At 45.4% G+C, this 22,568-nt stretch overlaps 1 protein-coding gene across 3 annotated transcripts in view; it reads right to left on the bottom strand.

Moving 5' to 3' along the window:
• The window catches only part of CFAP221 (cilia and flagella associated protein 221), a 123,192-nt gene extending 103,148 nt beyond the window's left edge, over window positions 1-20,044 (bottom strand). Inside the window, exons 1-6 of one of the 3 annotated variants that reach the window (XM_070476316.1) lie at window positions 19,825-20,044; window positions 16,934-17,119; window positions 14,678-14,778; window positions 2,199-2,285; window positions 1,944-2,042; window positions 442-542 (exon numbers count right to left, since the gene is read on the bottom strand). In XM_070476316.1, coding sequence (XP_070332417.1) covers window positions 442-542; window positions 1,944-2,042; window positions 2,199-2,285; window positions 14,678-14,778; window positions 16,934-17,072 — 527 coding nt within the window. In that variant the 5' untranslated portion in view covers window positions 17,073-17,119; window positions 19,825-20,044. The remainder of the gene's footprint in view (window positions 1-441; window positions 543-1,943; window positions 2,043-2,198; window positions 2,286-14,677; window positions 14,779-16,933; window positions 17,120-19,824) is intronic. The other 2 variants (XM_070476317.1, XM_020914527.2) reach the window with 2 other exon arrangements.
• Window positions 20,045-22,568: the final 2,524 nt, after the last annotated feature.

Raw genomic sequence — 22,568 nt, 5'->3', positions numbered from 1 at the left:
CCTCCAACCAACCGTGTTGTCAACAGTGTCTGGACCTTCTGGCAGCTATCTTGCCCCGTGCAGGGGAGCCTGTTGAGAAATAAGCCTGCGCAGGGCAGTGAAACCAAGACATGGAAAGGCTCAGGTTTCCCCAGCCTTTGCTAAACCTCTAGACCCAGTCATGCCTGAAGATCCAGCTTGTTCCTTGCAGGTTGATGACCTAACACACTCCTTTCCTGCTTACGATATTTTGACTTGACTGGGTTTGTTTGTTTACTCTTTTTAATTTTGGTTTTCTGGTTTTTGAGGGTTTTTCGTTGCTGTTATTGCAACTACAAGTCTAGTCTAATTCATCTAGGAGGAAAACCTCCCATTAGGAAAAATACAAATCTAAGTTTTTACATACGTGAGTCTCTCTTTTCACATCCCTTGACACTTCGGTAGTTCATTTTGATAACTTACCTTTCACCAAGTAGAACATTTGATAGATTTATAAATGAGGGAAAGTCCAGTGTGTTCATGACAGGATAGGCATGAATGGGAATAAGCAAAGTCTCATCTCCCTAAAATTAACAAGAAAAAAGTCAAGTTAACCACGCTGAAGACTATAATTTTCAAAGATGAATTTGTAGATCCTTTATTTCTTGTCCTGTTTTCTATCATTAAAAAATATTTCCAGAAAAAAAGGGAAAACATTTCTTTAAAAAAAAAACTGAGTGCTTAAATATAACATTTGAGATATTGACTTTTCTTAGTTATAAACAAAGTAGAGAACATTTTAAGTATATTTCATTGAAATTACATTCAATATTATTCAGGAAAGCTAAAGATAATCATATGATGACTTCATGTAGAGATGAAGACAGTAATCTGTTTCTCTTTCAGAATATTATAGAGGAAACAGTCTTGCATGGCCTGAGATACAGAAAAGCCAGCACAGAATTAGCTGATCCAGACAGCACTGAACAGCAAACTGGACCAGCCAGAGGCACAGAGCCCTGCTTCCAGACCCGCACAGCACACGGCCTTGAGTTAGACTTCTGACCTCCCCACAGCTCATGTCTTCCTTTGCTTTCAACTGGGGATAATTCCACCTTTCTTCAAATGTACTTTTGAGAATGAAAGCAGATGATGGCCTTAAAAAGTTTAAAGAGCCATACAAGTAGGAGGCACTACTAGCCGTGCTACTAATTAGCAGGACACTAGGGACTTTTGTTCTTGGTACAGAATATTCCTTCTGAAAGCAATATTCTGGTCTCATCTTTAGTTCCCTCTCCCCTTTTAAAAGCTGAAATTTGTTTATTGCTAAAGCATACTCTTCCACTTTAGTTTTGCAAAGTTAAATTTCGTTACCCTTGGGGCTTCTCAACTTCTCAACTTTTCAAGGGTCAGGCATGAAAGTCAGAGCAGGGGCAGGAGGTGAGCTGAGTGCCAGTTTTGAGGGGGGACTGGACAGCATATGGACCTGGGGCCTGGGGGCCAAGGATGAATTAGGTGACCTGGGAAAGGCTCACAGAGCACAGCCTCTGCGGTCGGGCCACACAGGGCCCCTTCTCCCTGCAGACCCCCAGGGCTGCCTCGGAGGACGTCAGCCGTTAGTCCTAGGTGTTCATAATCACAGCTCAGGGTTGTTGCTGATTTTCTTGCCTAGCACTTAAAGGATGATGTTTAAATTATTTGAAAAGCGTTTAGTAACTCTCAGGACCACAAGATAAATTAGGTTCTTAGGCCAGGAAAGGTGAGAACAAGCAGTGTCTCTGGCTCTGCCCCAGTGCTCAGCAACCTGAGGCTTCCCCAGCTGGGACCCACATCGCTGGACAGGGACCCCCAAGCCACTCAGGTCGCTGCCTGAGGCGCTGCGCTGAGAAACTTTATACTTGTAATTCCATCTCTTTCTTCTCCTCTTGAAGATATATGTTTTGATACCATCCCACTCCCCCAGAATTTAACTTTAAGGCGCTTACCTTACAGTGGACACGGATGCAATCATAATAGTATCGCCACTCATCTGGAGAAAACGTAACGGTGATCCTGAGAGACAAGCCAGGGACAAGGTTTTGCTCCTGGAAGACAGGGGGGCTCTTGTCAAGAGACCCCAGAGACCACAGGAGCAGCACCACGGGCAACACACCACGTACCGTCCCAGAGAGACCCCCCACACGGAAAGCGCCATCCAACAGTGAACATCGAGGGAGGACAGGCCACCCAGGGACACTTACCTTTTTCACATACTTGACCTGAAAGTATTTGGTTTGCGGGGGTAAAATATGAACATGTATGTCTTCATCGCAAATATTGACCAGATGCTGGAGAGAAAAAGAAGCATTCACATGAACACACTGCTTTATCTATCTGCATAGATATTTACACCCCACCTTGTTCCTAAAGGGAGGTGGAGATATGGTGTGCTTTTATTTTTATTATTAAAAATTATTTTTTAAATTTTACATTGAAATAGTTGATTTATAATGCTCTATTAGTTTCACATGTACAACAAAGTTATTGAGTTATACATATAGCCATTCTTTTTCAGACTTCTTTTCCATTTAAGTTATCACAGAACATTGAGAAGCATTTCCTATGCTCTACAGTAAGTCTCTATTGATTATATATTTTATAGGAGTGCATATATGTCAATCTCAAACTCCTAATTTATCCCTTCCCCTCAACCTTTCCCCTTTGACAACCATAAATTTGTTTTCAGAGTCTGTTTCTGTTTTGTAAATAAGTTCATTTGTATCATTTTTTAAGATTCCACATGTACATGATATCATATGGTATTTGTCTCTCTATCCGTCTTACTTCACTTAGTATGATACTAAGTTCATCCACATTGCTGCAAATGGCATTATTTCATTATTACTCTAGGCGGTGAGTCCAAAAAGATCTTGCTGTGACTTATGTCAAAGAATGTTCTGCCTACGTTTTCCTCTAAGAGTTTTTACAGTATCTAGTCTTACATTTAGATCTTTAACCCACTTTGAGTGTATTTTTTGCATATGGTATATGTTCTACTTTCATTCTTTTCAATGGAGCTCTCCGGTTTTCCCAGCACCACTTACTCAAGAGACTGTCCTTCCCTCCATGGTGTATTCTTGCCTCTTCTGTCATAGACTGACCATAAGTGTGTATGCTTATTCCTGGGCTTTCTCTCCTGTGTCACTGATTTGTGTGTCTGTTTCAGTGTCAGTACTATACTGCTTTGATTTCTGTAGCTTTGCAGTTTAGTTTGAAGTCAGGAAACCTGATTTGTCCCATTCTGTTTTTCCTTTCTTAAGATTTTTGGCTACGGTGCACTTTTAAACTTTTTAAGTGATTCAAAATCTATCATATACCACTTAAAGAATCATGAAATAGATACAACAAATCCCACTGAAAGAATAATGAAATATGCCCAGGCGAATCAGCCCAGCCTAAGGCTTTTCCAGAGCTGCAACCCCAGGTGCCCCCGTGTGTGACCTAGCACACCCCCCTCCTCCCGTCCTGACCAGTCACTTGTGGACATTTTTGTTGAACTCAGCTCACTCCTGTGGTTCAGCTAAGCTAAGAAGCCAGTCACCTGCTCACCCTCAGTTTCTCAATTAGATGACACTTGTGCTGGGGACCTGGTGACACTCATGCAGTCAAAAAACCAGGAAAAGGAGTGTGGAGAGGACGGCCCTCCTTCCATCCCTGGGGCTAATAAAACAGAACACAAAGTCAGGAGTCCCTCCTGGAGTCAGGAGCAGGCCCTCCTTTGAGACAGGACAACCTGTTTGGTAAGTTAAGTGGGTGTCTGAGTAGGGATGTTTTTCCTTTCTCTAGATGAAAGGGGAGCAAGGACTCTGGGTTCTGGGATCTGGCCTTCACCTGGGCAAGAAGACAGTTAAGAGGCCCTTGGTTTTCAGTGTCCAGACCAGAGGCTGGGTGTGCCACATGGCCCACTGTCCACGGCCTCAAAGTCACTGAGTCTCTAAGTTAGACGTAGGATACAGTCTCTTGATGAGACGACATCAAGGCTTGCATCGGTTAAAAGTTCTCACTGGTCATCTGTGAATATTCTTAAAGTGACTCCGTTTGGCATATTTTTTTTTGACTATAGTTGATTTACAATACTGCGTTAGTTTCAAGTGTCAAATTCAAGTTTCAGATTCTTTCCCAGTATAGGTTATTACAAGATACTATATATAGTTCCCCATGCCATACAGTCAGTGCTGTTGTTTATCTGTTTTATACATAATAGTGTCTGACTGTTAATCCCAAACTCCTAATTTATCTCTCGCCTCTTTCCCCTTTGGTAAGTATAAGTTTGTTTTCTTGGTCTGTAAATCTGTTTCTGTTTTGTAAATAAGTTCATTTGTAGTATTTTTTTTTTTGGATTCCACATATAAGTGATATCATATGATATCTGTCTTTCTCTGTCTGACTTACTTCACTGAGTATGACAATCTCTGGCCCATCTATGTCGCGGCAAACCTAAGTGTCCATCAATAGATGAATGGGTAAAGAAAGTGTGGTACATACACACAACGGAATATTACTTAGCCATAAAAAGAATGATATATTGCCATGTGCAGCAACATGGCATATCTTTTTAATACAGGAGAAGCCTGAAAAAAAATAGCCTGCCAAGATCTCTCTTGACCTACAAGGAGCCTGGCACACAGGAGTCTTGGTGAAGGTGTGGGCTCTGGAGTCTCCTGGCCCTGAGAGTGGTCCTTCCAGGAGACTCTATGTACATATCGGGACAGTTCAATGCCCAGACTTCATTTCCTACTTTTATTTTTATAGTTTGTCAGCAGGTCAGTTTGATTTCTTGTCAAAAAAAAAGAAGTATGCTTTCAGGGCTAAAATGGATTTCTGGCCTTTTCATTTATAACTAACACTGAGGGGAAAATAACCATCACTGAAAGGGGTAAAAAAAGGACTTCCTTTGTGGTATGGTGGATGAATCCGCCTGTCAGCGCAGGGGACGGAGTCCAGTGTCCTGGTCCGGGAAGACCCTGCCTGCCTGGAACAACCAAGCCTGTGTGCTCCGACCTCGGAGCCCACGCACCAGAGCCCCCAGGCCAGGATGCCCGAGCCTGCGAGCTGCAACCACGAAGCCCCGGGGCCTGGACTGTGCTCCGCCGCGGGAGAAGCCGCCACAGTGAGGGGCCGGAGCAGAGCGAGTGCAGAGCCTGGACTGTGCTCCGCCGCGGAAGAAGCCGCCACAATGAGGGGCCGGGGCAGAGCGAGTGCAGAGGCTGGACTGTGCTCCGCCGCGGGAGAAGCCGCCACAGTGAGGGGCCGGAGCAGAGCGAGTGCAGAGCCTGGACTGTGCTCCGCCGCGGGAGAAGCCGCCACAGTGAGGGGCCGGGGCAGAGCGAGTGCAGAGGCGCCCCTGCTCGCCGTAACGAGAAAGCCACACACAGCGACGGAGACCCAGCACGGCCAAAAACACAACAAATAAGTGAAGTTTAAAAAAAAGAAAAGGGAAATAATGGTGTCTCCTTAGGCCTGTATCGACTCTAAGGTGAGACTCAGCCCTTGCTTCAGTGTTTCAGAATGGGCCCCCCGACCAACACACAGGGAACCAGCCACCGGGTACCAGGCAGTTGCCGGCTGAAGAGCGTTTCCTCTCGGGTCAGGGGGACTTCGCAAGGACTGCTCACGGCTCCCCCCGCACACACTGCTCCTCACCGTCTCCCTTCCGTTCCCTCCACAGGGCAGAGCAAACCCAGCCTCCAGTGAAGTGCTGGCTTTGGCGGGTAGGGTCTATAATCTTCCGTCCCAAGCGCTTACAGTATTTTCTAAACACATTTCGGCCTCCCCAGGTTGGGGTCCTTTTAATCCTTCCCTCAAGGACACAGCTTCTCTGAGGTAAACGCCTAACCACAGGCATCTGGGGGCAAAACACAAGCAGCTCTGTAAGTTCTTTAAAGCCACTTGAGACAGGCTGGGATCTGGGACCTGGGACTCTCTGCTCTAGTGCTTGAGCCTGGACAAACATTTCCCTGAGCAACAAAATACAGAGAGACCATAAGGAAAAAAAAATAACTGCAAGCACGTGTTCAGCTCAGCTCAGCTCAGTCGCTCAGTTGTGTTTGACTCTTTGCGACCCCATGGACTGCAAAACGCCAGGCTTCCCTTGTCCATCACCAACTCCCGGAGCTTGCGAGCATGTGAAGCTTGCCAGCACGTGAAGCTTGCCAGAATGTGTAGCTGGGGCAAACTACGTACAAAAAGATACAAAAAGACAAAAAACGGAACAAAACAAAACCCCAAAACCAACTGACACTTCTGAAGTGCAGTCATAGGTGCTAAGTCGCTTCAGTCATGTCCGGCTCTGTGGGACCCTGTGGACTGTAGCCCACCAGGCTCTTCTGTCCATGGGATTCTCCAGGCAAGAATACTGGAGTGGGTTGTCATGCCTTTCTCCAGGGGATCGAACTCCCATCACTTTATATCTCCCGCGTTGGCAGGTGGGTCCTTTACCACTAGCGCCACCTGGGAAGCCCCTGACCACTTCTGAAGAATCAAGAGCAAAAGCAGGCTCTGAGCACATCCCTACACACACATCCCACCAAGAGGGTGAGCAGACCACCCAAGTCCTCCCTCAGGCCCGACCCCCTAGACCCTTAACCAGATAAGGAACCAGCATGCCCCTCGAAGGGTGAAGAGCAAGGAGGGGAACCAGTTGTCTGTCCTCACTCCCCCTGTTGCAGCATGCATGCTTGCATGCTCAGTTGTGTCCAACTCTTTTGTGACCCCATGGACTGTAGGCCACCAGGCTCCTGTGTCCATGGGATTTTCCAGGCAAGAATACTGGAGTGGGTAGCCATTCTCTTCTACAGGGGATCTTCCCGACCCAGGGATGGAACCCTGCTGCAGCAGGAGCCCCAGTAAAGCCTTGCCGGAATTTCTTGTGTGGCCTCAGATGGATAATGCATTTTACTTTAAAATTTTGCTCAGTAATGCAATTCTCCAAAATGGGAGAGTAAAACTGATGCTCCAGAAAGATACACTATGTTTACACTGGAGCTTCAGGTCCTGACCCTCACACGCTGACCTGAAGCCATTGAGATACGTGGCCCTAGTTTGAGAAGCAAGATCCTGGGGCAGAGGAGTCTCTGAAGGCTGCGACAGGGAGTTCAAAACTAATACAATTATTTCAGAAAGCTGGGAAGGACTGTGACTCTACATAAGATAAGGCTGTGTATGCTGACAACTTTGTTTTGGGCTGGTCACAGTAACACTGATTGTCTCATCGGAAAATTGATTAACTATTTACTTAATAAACATAGTTTCCCAGACAAAATCTCTCCTCAGAGGGAAAGAGAACTTAAGAGGTCTTGGTTTGGAGAAAACTGGGAACCATTATTTCAACTTTTAAAGTAAATCGAAACATTGATTTCTATGTGAATCTAAGTAAAAGGTTTTAAAGCATTTAACCAGATCTGGATCAATCTCAAATGTTAATGAACAATTTATTGTGGTTTTAAACACACATTCAATCATTCCATTCTTGGGCAATTTGTACCATTTCCTGTAACAAAACCAAGATAAAGTGCAGAGTTGAATTTCCCCCCTTGTTTGGCAAGAATCTCAAGGTAACTGCCTTAGGCTTCTGCTTAACTTTGCTGATAGAAATAGGAGGCTGGGTCTCCCAGAATGTTATTAAGATGAAATAATTTTGTACTTTTAACTGTTTGTTTTAACGTCTGATTGAAGCAGTGTGACTATTCAGACTTTACCTTGTATTTACTTGGAACTAGTGAGACTCCGCCAAGTCACTCTCTTCCAATAAAGTGAGTTCAATATCTTGACAAGTGTTTACTGAGTGTGTTCTGTGTGATAGGTACTGTGTTGTACATAAGACAGAGATGGATGTTCTTCAGCAGAATGAAGCTTTTACCCCCTCCCCGAACCCTAGGATCCAGGTTAAGCAGCCTGCACCCTGGACACCAAACCTGCCACATGCTTGCCCCCCGAGCCTCTCTCTGCATCTCCCTCCGCCCCCCGACTGCCCTCCACTCCCCGACTGCCCTCCGCCCCTCGACTGCCCTCCACCCCCCAACTGCCCGCTCCCCACTCCCCGACTGCCCTCCACCCCCTCGACTGCCCGCTCCCCACTCCCCGACTGCCCTCCACTCCCCAACTGCCCTCCACTCCCTCGACTGCCCTCCACCCCCGACTGCCCACTCCCCACCCCCGACTGCCCTCCGCCCCCCGACTGCCCTCCACTCCCCAACTGCCCGCTCCCCACCCCCCGACTGCCCTCCGCCCCCCGACTGCCCGCTCCCCACCCCCCGACTGCCCTCCGCCCCCCGGCTGCCCTCCGCCCCCCGACTGCCCGCTCCCCACTCCCCACGTTGCTTGGGCTGTCCCACATGGCTTCTCCGACATAAGTCTTCGATGCAACGTGACCAGTAAGCTCATGAAAAGATGCTGAACGCTATCAGTCACTAAGGAAATGCAAATAGAACAACAGTGAGTGGTGAACTCAAAAAGACACAGCCACGCCCCAACAACTGGAACGTGTGAATGTGACTTTATTTGGGAAAACAGTGACTGCAGGTGCTATTAAGTTAAGGACCTTGAGACGAGATCATCCTGGATTACCCCGGTCGGTCCCTCAGTCCAGTGACAAGCTTCCTTTTAGAGACAGAAGAGAAGACAAAGGGAGTCGGAGGAGAAGCCGGGTGAAGACGGATGCCAAGGTTTCAGGCCATTAAGCCTCAAGACAAAGAGCACCCGGTGCCGCCAGGGCTGGGGAGAAGTGAGGAGAGAGGCCTCCATGGAGCCTGTGAAAGGAGGGGGGCCCGGCTGACACCTTCAGTTTGGACTCCAGCCTCCAGAATGCGTTTCTGGTTTTCTAAGCCCCTAAATTCGTGGTAATTTGTAAGGCAGCCACAGAAAACCAACATACCATACAACCTAATTCCACTTCTTAATACATACCCAAGAGAAATGAAAATATATCCACACAAAAACATGTACACAAAGGTCCATGATGACATTATTCCTAATAGCCCCAAAGATAAAATCCAAATGTCCATCAACTGGCAGAACAAGGAAAATGTGAATGGTGTGAAGGTTCCTTAAAAAAACTAAAAATGGAGCTACCATATGATCCTGCAATCCCACTCCTGTGAATATACCTAGAGAAAACCATAATCCAAAAGATACATGCACCCAATGTTCACAGCAGCCCTATCTACAATAGAGAAGCTCTACACAGTCAGCAAAAACAAGACCGGGAGCTGACTGTGGCTCCGATCATGAATTCCTCATTGCCACATTCAGACTTAGATTGAAGAAAGTAGGGAAAATCACCAGGCCATTCAGGTATGACCTAAATCAATCCCTTACGATTATACAGTGGAAGTAACAAATTCAAGGGATTACATCTGATACACAGAGTCCCTGAAGAACTATGGACGGAGGTTCATGACACTGTACAGGAGGCAGTGATCAAAACTATCCCCAAGAAAAAGAAATAAAAAAAGGCAAAATGGGTGTCTGAGGAGGCCTTACAAATAGCTGAGAGAAAAAGAGAAGTGAAAGGCAAAGGAAAAAAGGAAAGATATATCCTTCTGAATGCAGACTTTCAAAGAATAGCAAGGAGAAGTAAGGTAGCCTTCCTAAGTGATCAAGGCAAAGAAATAGAGGAAAACAATAGAATAGAAAAGACTAGAGAGGTCTTCAAGAAAATTAGAGATACCAAGGGAACATTCCACGTAAAGACAGGCAAAATGAAGGAGAGAAATGCTACGGACCTAACAGAAGCAGAAGATATTAAGAAGAGGTGGCAAGAATACACAGAAGAACTATTCAAAAAAGATCTTCCTGACCTAGATAAACCATGATGGTGTGATCACTCACCTAGGGCCGGACATCCTGGAATGCGAAGTCAAGTGGGCCTTAGAAAGCATCACAGCGAACAAAGCTAATGGAGGTGATGGAATTTCAGTTGAGCTATTTCAAATCCTAAAAGATGATGCTGTTAAAGTGCTGCACTCAATATACCAGCAAATTTGGAAAACTCAGCAGTGGCCAGAGGACTGAAAAAAGTCAGTTTTCATTCCAATCCCAAAGAAAGGCAATGCCAAAGAATATTCAAACTACCACACAATTGCACCCATCTCACATACTAGCAAAGTAATGCTTAAAATTCTCCAAGACAGGCTTCAATAGTACATAAACTGTGAACTTGCAGATGTTCAAGCTGTATTTAGAGAAGGCAGAGGAACCAGAGATTAAATTGCCAATAACCGCTGGAGCATAGAAATTTTGATCTTAGCAAGAAATTTGGATCAAAGAAAGAGAATTCCAGATAAACATCTACTTCTGCTTCATTGACTATACTAAAGCCTTTGACTATGCAGACCACAACAAACTGCGGAAAATTCTTCAAGAAATGAGAATACCAGACCAGCTTACCTGCCTTCTGAGAACTATGCAGGTCAGGAAGCATCAGTTAGAACTGAACATGGAACAACGGACTGGCTCCAAATTGGGAAAGGAGTACATCAAGGCTGTATATTGTCACCCTGCACATTTAACTTATATGCAGATTACATCATGCGAAATGCCGGGCTGGATGAAGCACAAGTTGGAATTAAGATTGCTGGGAGAAGTTATCAATAGCCTCAGATGTGCAGATGACACCACCCTTATGACGGAAAGCGAAGAGGAGCTAGAGAGCCTCTTGATGACAGTGAAAGAGGAGAGTGAAAAAGCTGGCTTAAAACTCAGCATTCAAAAAACGAAGATCATGGCATCTGGTCCCATCACTTCATGGCTAATAGATGGGGAAACAATGGAAACACTGAGAGACTTTATTTCTTTGGGCTCCAAAATCACTGCAGATGGTGACTGCAGGCATGAAATTAAAGGACACTTGCTCCTTGGAAGAAAAGCTATGACCAATCTAGAGAGCATATTAAAAAGCAGAGATGTTACTTTGCTGACAAAGGTCCATTTAGCCAAAACTATGGATTTCCCAGTAGTCATGTATAGATATGAGAGTTGGACCATAAAGAAGGCTGATGCCAATGAATTGATGCTTTTGAACTGTGGTGTTGGAGAAGACTCTTGAGAGTCCCTTGGAAGGCAAGGAAATCAAACCAGTCAATCCTAAAGGAAATCAGTCCTAAATATTCATTGGAAATACTGATGTTGAAGCTGAAGCTCCAATACTTTGTCCACCTGATGCAAAGATCTGACTCACTAGAAAAGACCCTGATTCTGGGAAAGATTGAAAGCAGTTAAAGGCAGGAGGTGACGACAGAGGATGAGATGGTTGGATGGCATCACCGACTCAATGGACATGTGTTTGACCAAGTTCCAGAAGATGGTGAGGGACAGGGAAGCCTGGCGTGCTGCCGTCTATGGGGTCACAGAGTCGGACATGACTGACTGAACAACAATAACAAAGGACATGGAAGTAATCTGTCCATTGACAGAGGACTGGATAAAGATGTGGTATATCTACACAATGGGGTATTTCTTAGTTATAAAAAAGCATTAATGCCACATAAATAATGCCATATAAAATGCCATATAAAAAAGCACAGTGCCACATAAAAGGTGGCATTATGAAATAATGCCATTTCCAGCAACATGGATGGACCTAGAAATCATCATACTGAGTGAAGAAAGCCAGACAAAGAAAGACAAATATTGGGTTGGCCATAAGTTCGTCTGAGTTCTTCTATAATGTATTCTGAAAAATTCAAATGAACTTTTTGGCCAGCTCAATATCATATGATATCATTTTTATGTGGAATCTAAACTATGACACAAGTGAACTTATTTACAAAACAGAAATAGACTCACAGACACAGAATACAAACTTATGTTTACCAGAGAGAAAAAGCAGGAAGGGATAAGTTAAACGTTTGGGATTTAAAGATACACACCACTGTGCATAACACAGATAATCAACTGGGACCTACTGCATAGCACCGGGGAGTATACTCAGTATCTTGTAATAACCTATAATGGAAGAGAATGTAAATGAAGAATATACATATTTATATTAACATACAAAAATATACACATATAATTGAATCACTTTGCTGTACATTTGAAACTAATACAGCATTTTAAATCAATTATATGTCAATAAAAATTTAAAAAAAATTTTAAAAAGTGATATAACCATACAACAGAACACTATTTGCCCATAAAAAGGAATGAAGTACCTATTCATGCTACAAATTCAATGAGCCTGGGCGACATGCCGAATGAAAGAAGCCAGTTGCAAAAGACCACATGTTGTGTGATTCTATTCATGTGCAATGTTCAGGACAGCAAATCTGTAACAGTAGAATGTGGATCTGGCTGCTTAGGGTGGAGGTGGGGTGAGTAAAGGAATGAGAGTGAAGAGGGCTGGGAACAGGCAGTTAACAAACAACAATTATTTTAGATCCAGTCTATCATCATCTAGGGGCCTCCCCGGTGGCTTGGTGGTAAAGAACCTGCCTGCCAATGCAGGAGATGGGGGTTTGATCCCTGGGTTGAGTATTTCCCCTGGAGAAAGAAATGGCTACCCACTCCAGTATTCTTGCCTGGAAAAACCCCGTGGACTCCTCCCGTGGAGGAGCCTGGTGGGCTACTGTCCATGGGGCCGCAAGAGTGGGACATGACAAAATAACCCCAGCATCTAGACAGCAAACCTAATAACCAGGAAATGCAAGTTCCAAAATGAATGGTTAACCTTGGTCTTTGAGGCTGTGTTCTAAGAAATGTGTCCTCGCAGACTGAGGGGTAAAGTTCCTAATCACAGTTTTAAATCCTGACCCTTTTCCTAAGAGGAAGTGCTCGGCCCCTAGCAGCTTCCTCCGCTGATCCCTTCTCTCTCCTCCCTCGTCAATGTGTAAGGACTCAAGGAAGCGGCATTGTCTGTTGGCCGGGGCCTTGCTTTCTGACAGTTTTATCATCTGTCAGTTTCCTGCAGCCAGTCTCCCCACTCTGAGAATGAGTCTGATATGATAGTCGGAATTCTGTCTTGAAATGACCCACTTTAAGACACAGTTTTGGGGGCTGGGAGAAATAAGGCATTTGGGATTACCATATACTCATCACTATATATGAAACAGATAATCAAAAAGACCTACCGTATAGCACAGGGAGCTGTACTCAATATCCTGTAATAACCTATACAGGAAAAGAATCTCAAAAGGAATGCACTACATCTAAATGCAGAGTCTTGTAGTGGGAGGGGACATCACACACAAGCCAGAGTCTCAGGGCCTGTGTGAGACACCCCACATCCATCGACCTCACTCCAACACGTGCCCAGAGGCTGGCCTGGCTCAGTCCCTCGACCAGCTGGAGTAGTTCTAACATCTTACGCAGTGTGACTTTGCGGGATCACAGTGGGGGTCACCGAGATTGTGGAGCAGGTTTAAACGGTCAGTTCCCTTTTAATGGTGGGTTAGGAGTCCTGTAGTCAACCAAGCCCTCCCTAGTTGGGATATCTCAGTCAAAAAAGGGGACCCAGCAAGGCCGGGACCTCTGTGGTGGACCGCTGTCCCCACAGCTGCAGCCACTCTGCAGGGCAGCCTTCACCTGTCCCTTCTGTGGAGGTCGGTGGGGCCGCCGTCCCAGCTCTAGCTGGAGTCTCTGGCCACAGTGACTGATTTAGGCCTGGCCATCTGACCCAAGCAGGTGGAATGGAAGCCTTGCTGGACCGTCCTAAGAAAGGGACATCTCTCCCGCTGGTGCTGTTGGCTGGAGCAGGAGGGCACTGGCTGGGAGGAAGGTAGCCTAGAGTGAGTCTGTCTCATTACTGTTCTCTGGAGGCGAGTCTTTAACCTTACTGAATCACGGTTTTCTCATCTCTACAGAAAGAGTAGCAATACAACCATCACAAAGCTGGTGTAAGGACTAAACTGAAACACGTGAGACACGAAGATAGTTTCTGGCCCTCGAGGGCCCCTCAGAAACGGCCCCAGTTTGGAAAGAGTGTTGGGAGGTGCCTTTGGCAGAGGGAGGAAACCTGTCCACAGAAACTGATGCAACTTTAAAATTTCTCATCCTAGAACTACTGCCTTTCCTGGTCAAATTTACATCTTCCCTTCTGTTGATTATGCTGCTCTTTAGATGAATCAGTAATATAAATGAGAATATTCATGTCATTTCATTATTGTAATTATCCCACTTAAAGAAGGCTAATTATCCCACTATCTACACAGGGGTTATCCCACTTAAAGAGGGCTAATTATCCCACTATCTACACAGGGGTTGGGGAGGGAAGGGTTGGGAATTTGGGATTAGCAGATGCAAACTATTACACATAAAATGGATACACAACAAGGTCCTACTATAGAACACAAAGAACTATATGCAATATTCTGTGACAAACCATAATGGAAAAGAATATAAAAAAGAATGTATATATGTATGTATGGGGCTTCCCTGGTGGCTCAGATGATAAAGAATCCACCTGCAATGCAGGAGATCTGGATTTGATCCCTGGGTTGGGAAGATCCCCTGGAGAAGGAAGTGGCTACCCATTTCAGTATTCTTGCCTGGAGAATCCCATGACCAGAGAAGCCTGGCGGGCTACAGTCCACGGGGTTGTAAAGAGTTGGACACGACTGAGTGACTAAGCATGCACATATATAGGTATAACGGAAACACTCTGCTATATACTTAAAACTAGCACAACATTGTTAATCAACTATACTTCAATGAAATGTTTTAATTTAAAAAAAAAAGGACCTACCAATATCTGCTGGTGGTGTTTTTCTACTTGATAGCCTCCAAAATGTAATATGCCAGGTTTTGCCTGTATGACCTTATTATGCAGAAGATTCGCAAAAACCTCTGTAAAAACAATGCAGATAAGTATACCACGAGATGAGACAAAAAAAATACTAAGTGAAAGAAGATCCTATCAACATGGACTCCCTTTAATTTAGGGTGTTTTATGCACATGGAAGTTTCAGACAGAGGATACAGCTGTCAACAATTAATGACTGTTCCACATGAACTGGACTGCTTCTCCCACTATTTTAACATTTTGCTTGGGAGATATTACCATCACAAGACAAATTCACATTTGTTTTTTATTATTTATTAAAATAACTTGCTCTGTACACATTTTGCACAAGTCTTCATAATAAAACAAGCCTGTAAAGGACACACACTGTATAATACTGTGATTGTTGTGTAATGAATATCCACTTCAAAGAATGCAAACACCAAGTGTTTCATTTTATTGCTGTGTATTTAACTGTTACTATTTGCTTTCCTCTGAACTGAATTATAGTGTGATACTGAGTAATCCTAAAGCTCTGAATAATTATCACTCTGGATGGTAATGTCTCAATTTGCTCTTGACATGTGAGTGTCTTTTTTTTTTTCCCCAAGTTTTGAGAACAAAGTGAGGACAGCTGGGCTCAGAGAAGTGTCCAGGTCTACAAAACTCACCCCAGCTCTGCTGGGCTTCAAGCCCCTAGCTCTGCTGTGCTTCATGCCTGGCATTTCTTTATAATCCTCCATTGTTTCCATTTTGTAAAAATCAAGCCCAGGCCTGATTCTGACCAGCAAAGTGCCTCCTGTGAAGTGAATGCACTGTCTAGTTTCTTACAGATGACAGCCTTTCCCCTTCGGCTGTACCCAAACCTCGTGAGTCACAGAAACCCTGACCCCAGCCTCCACCCTCTGTGACTTTCTGTTCCACTGAAGTGGCTGTGAAATGTTTGCTGATTTTGTTCCTCCAGCGACGAGCAGTCACTGTTGTCAGCTTTGGGCCAAACTGAAGGGCTAGACTAGGGAAGGATGGTGTCTCAGGGGGTTGTCTGGTAAATTTTTAAGTATTGTTTAAAATTTTATTTTTATTTATTTGGCTGTGCCAGGGCTTAGTTGCAGCAAGTGGGATCTAGCTCCTTGACCAGGGATCAAACCTGGGTTATCTGCACTGAGAGCTTTGAGTCTTAGCAACTGGACCACCAGGGAAGTCCAATTTTTAAGTATTAAAATGAACATTACTTGGTAATGTTTTTTAATGCTGAGAGTTTTGGTTTTAGGGCCACAATACAGATGTAAAATGGGCATTGCCCTGTTAAGACCCAGAAACAGTCAAGTATACTGATTTGCATGCAATGTGTTCTAAAGTAACAACATAGCCACACCAAATGCTGCATGCCCCTCATTTGTGATGGGCCTTGAATGTTGAGCAGGAAACAAGCTGGTTGAGACACAGAGATCTAGACACTGGGTGGCTACAGCTGAGCACCAACCCACCACTCAGCTGAGTCACCCCGGTGAATTCATTTGAGCTTTTGGAGTCTCAGCTTCCCCAGGAGTAAAATGGAAATAGACAGGATTGTGATGTTAAGGTGGATTCAGTGAGAATATAGGCAAAATGATTAGCCTTCTACACAAAAGCTATAGGATTTACCAGGCTTTCTAGGCTAAGGATGTGCACAGAAAAATGCAAGAAGGTGTAAATGCAAGTGGCCTTGAAGGAACAGGAGTAACAGGTGTGGCTGGAAGTGGGGGATGGGAGGGGTGAGAACGTACAGTTTCAGATCCAGGCAAAGGGGGCCAAACGACAAGCAAAGGAACCGAAACTTTATTCTTTACACAAGAGGATTCCCTGAGAACATTCAAACAGGGTGTGGATAGGAGCCAGCCTGGATTCTAGAACAGAAAATGCTGGGGGGTGAAGGGTGGATGGGAGGAGAGCCAGGACTACAGTAGTCCTGGTGATCATCTGAGGACAAAGTATAGTCATAGAGCAAAGACACTTGAGGAAGTGGAAGAAACAGAACTTGGTGATTAATTTTCGCCACAAAAGTCTACCAGTTAAGCGAATGGATCTAAATAGAACCATTGTTCATAACAATAAAAAACTATTACAAGCCTGTAAAACAATATAGATAAATCAGCACCCAAAATTCCATTATGCTTTCTGGACTTTGGATCCTCTGGGAAGACCTGAGTTATAAAGCGAACCTGTTTTCTAACCACTTACTTGACTCTAGGAGATGATTGGGTACTTCTTTTGGTCTCTTGGGTTCCTCCACTAGGTTCCTTAAAAGGAGGGGTGACACATTTTGAAACGGTTCTTCAGCATTCTTTACTTCTCTGCCGGGGGTTTTCACCGCTGCCATTTTATCATGAAAAATGGAGTCTTCTTTTTAAAGCCAAAGGTCATTTCCTGGGAAGAAAACAGTAGTAGTATAATCATCCACAGAAAACCACGCACCATTGACAAATGTACCTCTTGCCACTGTGTAGTTTACTGTGGCTCAGATCTTCCCCACCTCTCATCTCACTCCCGGCCACTCTGCGCCCACACAGGTTGTCCTGTTCATCTTGCATCACACATCAACCGCAGTGCCATGTTGTAACCAAAAGTCGGGTCCAGCTGTTCACTATTCAAAAGCCAATAAAGAGGCAAGCCTGGTGGAAAGGAAAGTTTGCTCTATTTTGGATGCCAGCAAGTACAGGGCACTGGACTTCTGTCGAAAGGATGACTTACCACCCCCCACAATTAACAACCAATAGACAAGAGCTTTTATAGACGAAGGAAGGCTACAGACAGAAACAGCACAGTCAGCAATAACAGTCATCTTGAAATCGGTCATGCAGTGATCTGACCAGTGTCATCCTGATTGGTTTAAGTAACAGTCAATCTTCAGTTCTGGTCGACTTGTTCCCTTTCTTTGAGGCCACTTCTCTGGAGGTGGCAGCTTATGTCATAGTCATGTATGGATGTGAAAGTTGAACCATAAAGCAGGCTGAGCGCTGAAGAACTGATGCTTCCAAATTGTCTGGAGAAGACTCTTTTGAGAGTCCCTTGGACAGCAAAGGGATCAAACCGATGAATCCTGAAGGAAATCAAGCCTGAATATTCATTGGAAGGACTGATGTTGAAGCTGAAACTCCAATACTTTGGCCACCTGATGCAAAGAGCTGACTCATTGGAAAAGATTCTGATGCTGGGAAAGATTGAGGGCAGGAAGAGTAGGGGGTGATAGAGGATGAGATGGTTGGATGGCATCATCGACTCAATGGATACGAGTTTGAGCAAACTCTGGGAGATGGTGAAGGACAGGGGAGCCTGGTGTGCTGCAGTCCATGGGGTCACAAAGAGCTGGACACGACTGAGCAACTGAACAACGAATGTCATGGCTACAGTCTGGTCATCATGGAGCTAACTTCTTCCACCCGGTGGTGGTTTCAGTCTCTCTATGACAACTCCGAGGATATGACTCAGATTACCTATAGCGTTCGAGAAGGAACTAAAGGTCCTTGACTTTGCTTATGGACTAAACTCTTATTATTTTGTCCTATTTAACTGCTCTCCTCTACTTTTGCGTTTTCTCACTTCTCTGATTGGACTTATTCTTTGGCTAAGTTTTCTCAGAGACAAAAGGCAGGCTGAGGACATGGAAGGAAGGATACAGGGTCCTGCTCTGTTTCAGCGTCACAGCTCAAAACTCTGCTGTGGTCCTTAATTCTCCTTAAAAGCTTTTCTCAAAATGTAGTCCTGATGCTTTCTGAGGCTCTCGTGGCCAGTGAAGTTTGCAAAATGTTGAAGTCAGCAGTTAAACAGGACTCTTTTTTTTTTTTCCAAATTTGCTTGTGCTGGGTCTTCATTGTGGCTCGAAGGCTTCTCCAGTTACTACTGCATCTGGGCTTGGTTGCCCCGTGGCATATGGGGTCTTAGTTCCCTGATAAGAGATCAAACCCAAATCCCCTGCATTGGAAAGCAGACTCTTAAGCCCTGGAACACCAGGGAAGTCCCAAACAGCACTCTTCTTTATGAGATTTCTCCGAATCAGTTTCTTAGACGAATGTGACCATGAAACCCTTTAACACTGGGAGATACTAGCATAATGAGTCATCTTCCTGGGCCCCTCTGTGGAGAGAGGATGTGGAAAGCCACAGACCTCCTCCCCCGCCACTGGACGCCCTCCTAGGAGCTCTGTTCTAGGACACCGGGTCCCAGCTCATGTCACACCTTTTGGCAGACTTGCCTTGGGAGTCTGATCCTGCCCTTCGACGTTCTTTAGCAATTGCTGCCTTTACTGCTCCTCTGGTGTTAATCACTTATCGCCTTGTGATGACACTTTACAAATCCCACATGTCTATATCTTCCACAGCTAAGTCTCTAAACTTGGGGGCTGCTCCATGAAGCCCCTGAAATTGGATGTAAAATCATATGTGGATTTTCACGTGCCTTTTTCTGTGTTTGAGAAGACTCAGTTTTAGATTCCCTAAAGACTACAATATCAAGCAAAGCACACTGACCATACCGAAGCAATGCTTAATAATCACTTTCTGAAACGAGTTTCTCCTTTCCCCTCACGGCCCAACCCCCTTCACGTGCACGGCTGAGGGAGCCCACTCCTCAGAACAGCCTCCATCTCGCCCTCCAGCCGTTCTTCAGCCTTCCTTCCTCCAGCTTCCTTCCCCTCCAGCCGTTCAACATCTACCCCGGTTCACTCTCCAGCCCTCTTCGTTCAAACTCCCTGCCTCTACTTCAGGGCGGCACAAGAGCCAAACAGCTGTCCCCCGACTCCTACCCCAGGTCACTCACCTCCAAGGTGAACTGTCCCCCTTCACCCCTCCTCCCCACCCTCTCCCCAGGTAACCTTGGCTTCGGGCCCCAAGCTCTGCGGAGCAGTCCCTTTCACCCCTGCCAAGCGCCTGCTGCGGGGAGCGCCCCCCCTTACTCCAGCCCCTGCCCGGAGCACGGTCTACCCCTGACCCAGGCGCCAGCCCATCTTCATTTCACCCCTTGGGCCCTACCTCCCCCCCGCCCCCGCCCAGGTTGACTTGCGGCTGGACACCCTCCGGGGGTTCAATTCGCTCCCTGCCCCGCCCCGCCCCAGCCTTAGGTCCCAGGCCGCTCACCCCAGAGCGGCTTCCCCGGGCGGGAATCCGCGGGCGCAGCCACCTTCCCCGAGCGTCGCCATGACGACGCGGACGCTCCCGGGGTCGCGACCGGACGCGACCAAACTCCCTGGGACGGGGGGGGGACCCGGGCAGAGGTCTGAAAGTGGTGGGTCAGTTCTGGGGACTCAGAGGAGCCTCTGGAGTCTGAGTAAGAGCAGCGAGAGCGGCTTATAGCGTGCGAATTCCCAAACGGAGACACAAACACCTGGGTACCTTGAGAGGAGTCGGTGGCCGAAGGGGTGGCGCTTACCACGCTCGCTGGGTGGAGCTTCCCCGAGGGCCATTCAATCCTGGATTCCGTGCTGTGATACAGTTCATTTTGCACTTAATATGATGATGAGTTTCAAATTTCAAACGTATACAAAGCCGAGCAAAATAGTATGGTGAATCTTCAACACCAACCCACAACAATTATCAACTTATCTCTACCTTTCCTCCACTCCCTGTATTTTTTTTGAAGGAAACCCCAGACATTATAATGTCATCCCAGACACCAATCCCAGTATCAGTCATAAATATTTCAGAATGTACCTCCAAAAGATAAGGAGCCCTTTTAAAAATATAACTGCAATCAGTACCTAAAACATTACGTAATTTCTTAGCAACTTCAAATACTTGGTACTCAATTTTCATAAACGTATTTTTTTGAGTTTGAATCACAGTTCAAATAAAATCCACACATTATAATAAACTGATATGTCCTTTAGGTCCCTTTTTATCGGTAGATTCTCCCGCCATATCTTTTCGTTGTTGTTACAATTTGTTCACTGAAGAAACGGTTTCTGTCCTGATAATATGTAGGAATGATAAACCATGAAACCGGACCGGCTCCCCAGACCTGCTGCTCTGTTACTTCAGTCTGCTCACCCACGGACATTATTCCTTACACTGATAGCTCAGGTTTCTCTTCCCAGGATCTGTCCTTGTCTCGCTCCCTCCATGTATGAGGGGTCACTTGCGCGATGTTATTTGTTGCTTCATGTTGATAAGAGATTGCCACAGGAATCCAACAAGGATACCTGCCTTTCCCACACCTTCATCACCTGTGCTGCATGTGCTGTGGACCTCCAATATTCACTTTTCCCATCTTCCCATTCTTTAGCTCCTCCCTTCTACCTTCCATCATCCCTGATTAAAAATAAAACATCTACCCTTCTTTCAAGGCTCTCACTAGAGATGGTGTGTCTGCTATTGGCCCCTTAACCCTCCAGACCAGAAGGGCTGTTTCCTTTCTCTGGGCTCCCATTCAGTTTGTTCTGTCATCTTTGTCACATTTTTTATATGCTAAACCCATCATTGTATGTGTGTTTTAAGCTCCAAAATTCTTAAGAGGCAAAGACTCTGCCTTATCTTTGCATCTACCACAGCCCTTGGAGCAGGCCTTTGTTCGTAGTGATTACCCAGTAACTGTTGGCTAAGTGGATAAAAAAAATTCACTTGTTTCTGTTGTAGATTGCTTTAGTTCTTTCTGTTTTGTTGCCCCCAAAGGGTTGTGGGTTTCAGAACAAGTATTGTTTCCCATATCCTTGACTTTTCCACCTGAGCTCATCAAATGCTTGTCTTCACACACTTTAAAAAATATGTATTTATTTATTTGGCTGTGTCGGGTTTTAGCTGTGGCCCACGGCATCTTTCATTTTAGCCGGCAGGCTCCTCTCCCACTGTGGCGCACAGGCTTAGTTGCCCTGTGGTGTGTGGGATCTTAGTTCCCCACCAGGGATTGTACCTTCATCCCTTGCTTTGGAAGGCAGATTCTTAACCACTGAGCCACCAGGGAAATCCCTCTATACACTTTTTAATGGGTATTGGATAACATTTTTAAAATTTCCCCTTGTTTTTAAATAAATTTGCCAAATCCTCTATTTTATATGTTAAGATAACTAGATATGGATATAGATATAACATGTAGGCCTATGTACAGTCAATTGGCCAAAAAATATTATTGTGCATATTTTGTGCATATTATTATGCACATTATTGTGCATATTTTGTGCATATTATCTGCACATTATTGTGTAGTGTTTACTATTGGTCATCTGCCTCCACCGTCCTACAATCAGAACCCCAGCTTTGCTAAGGTTTCTCCCTAATCCCTCCTTCCCTAGATCCCACTTAGATTCTGATAAGTCTACACCAATCATGGAATTCCCAGTCCTCTTGCCCATGATTGATTTACGGTTGAGACTGTAGCTCAATTCTGGCCACAGAGACATCAGCGGAGGGCTTCTGGGGGACCTTGGGAAAAGGCTTCTTTTCTCCTAAGAAAAGTGACAGACAGCACCTTTCTCTTGCTGGACAGTGTGGTGTCCAGAAGTGATTCCTTGGAAGTGCAGCAGCCTCGGGGCCATATGGAACCCTCATGAGAGGGTGACAGTGAAGGTGGTGAGGAGGATAGCAGAAGAAGAATAGAACGAGACCCCATTGGAGGACATCATCTCATCTCTTGACTGTTTGGCAACCAAATCACACTACTTTCTTTCCTTTTTAAAAAAAAGTTAATTGATTCATTTCTTTTTGGCCACGCTGGATCTTCCTTGCTGCACGCAGGCTTTCTCTAGCTGTGGCGAGGAGGGGCTACTCTTTAGGCATGGTTGCGCGGGCTTCTCACTGGGGTAGCTCCTCTTGTGGTGCAGTGTGAGCTCAGTAGTTGTGAGGCATGGGCTTAGTTGCCTTGCAGCATGTTGAATCTTTCTGGACCAGGG

Source organism: Odocoileus virginianus, chromosome 13 (genome assembly GCF_023699985.2).
Source record: "Odocoileus virginianus isolate 20LAN1187 ecotype Illinois chromosome 13, Ovbor_1.2, whole genome shotgun sequence".
Lineage (NCBI taxonomy): Eukaryota > Metazoa > Chordata > Mammalia > Artiodactyla > Cervidae > Odocoileus > Odocoileus virginianus.
The sequence above is the reverse complement of the archived record's forward strand: the minus strand, read 5'-3'. Positions and strand labels throughout refer to the sequence as shown.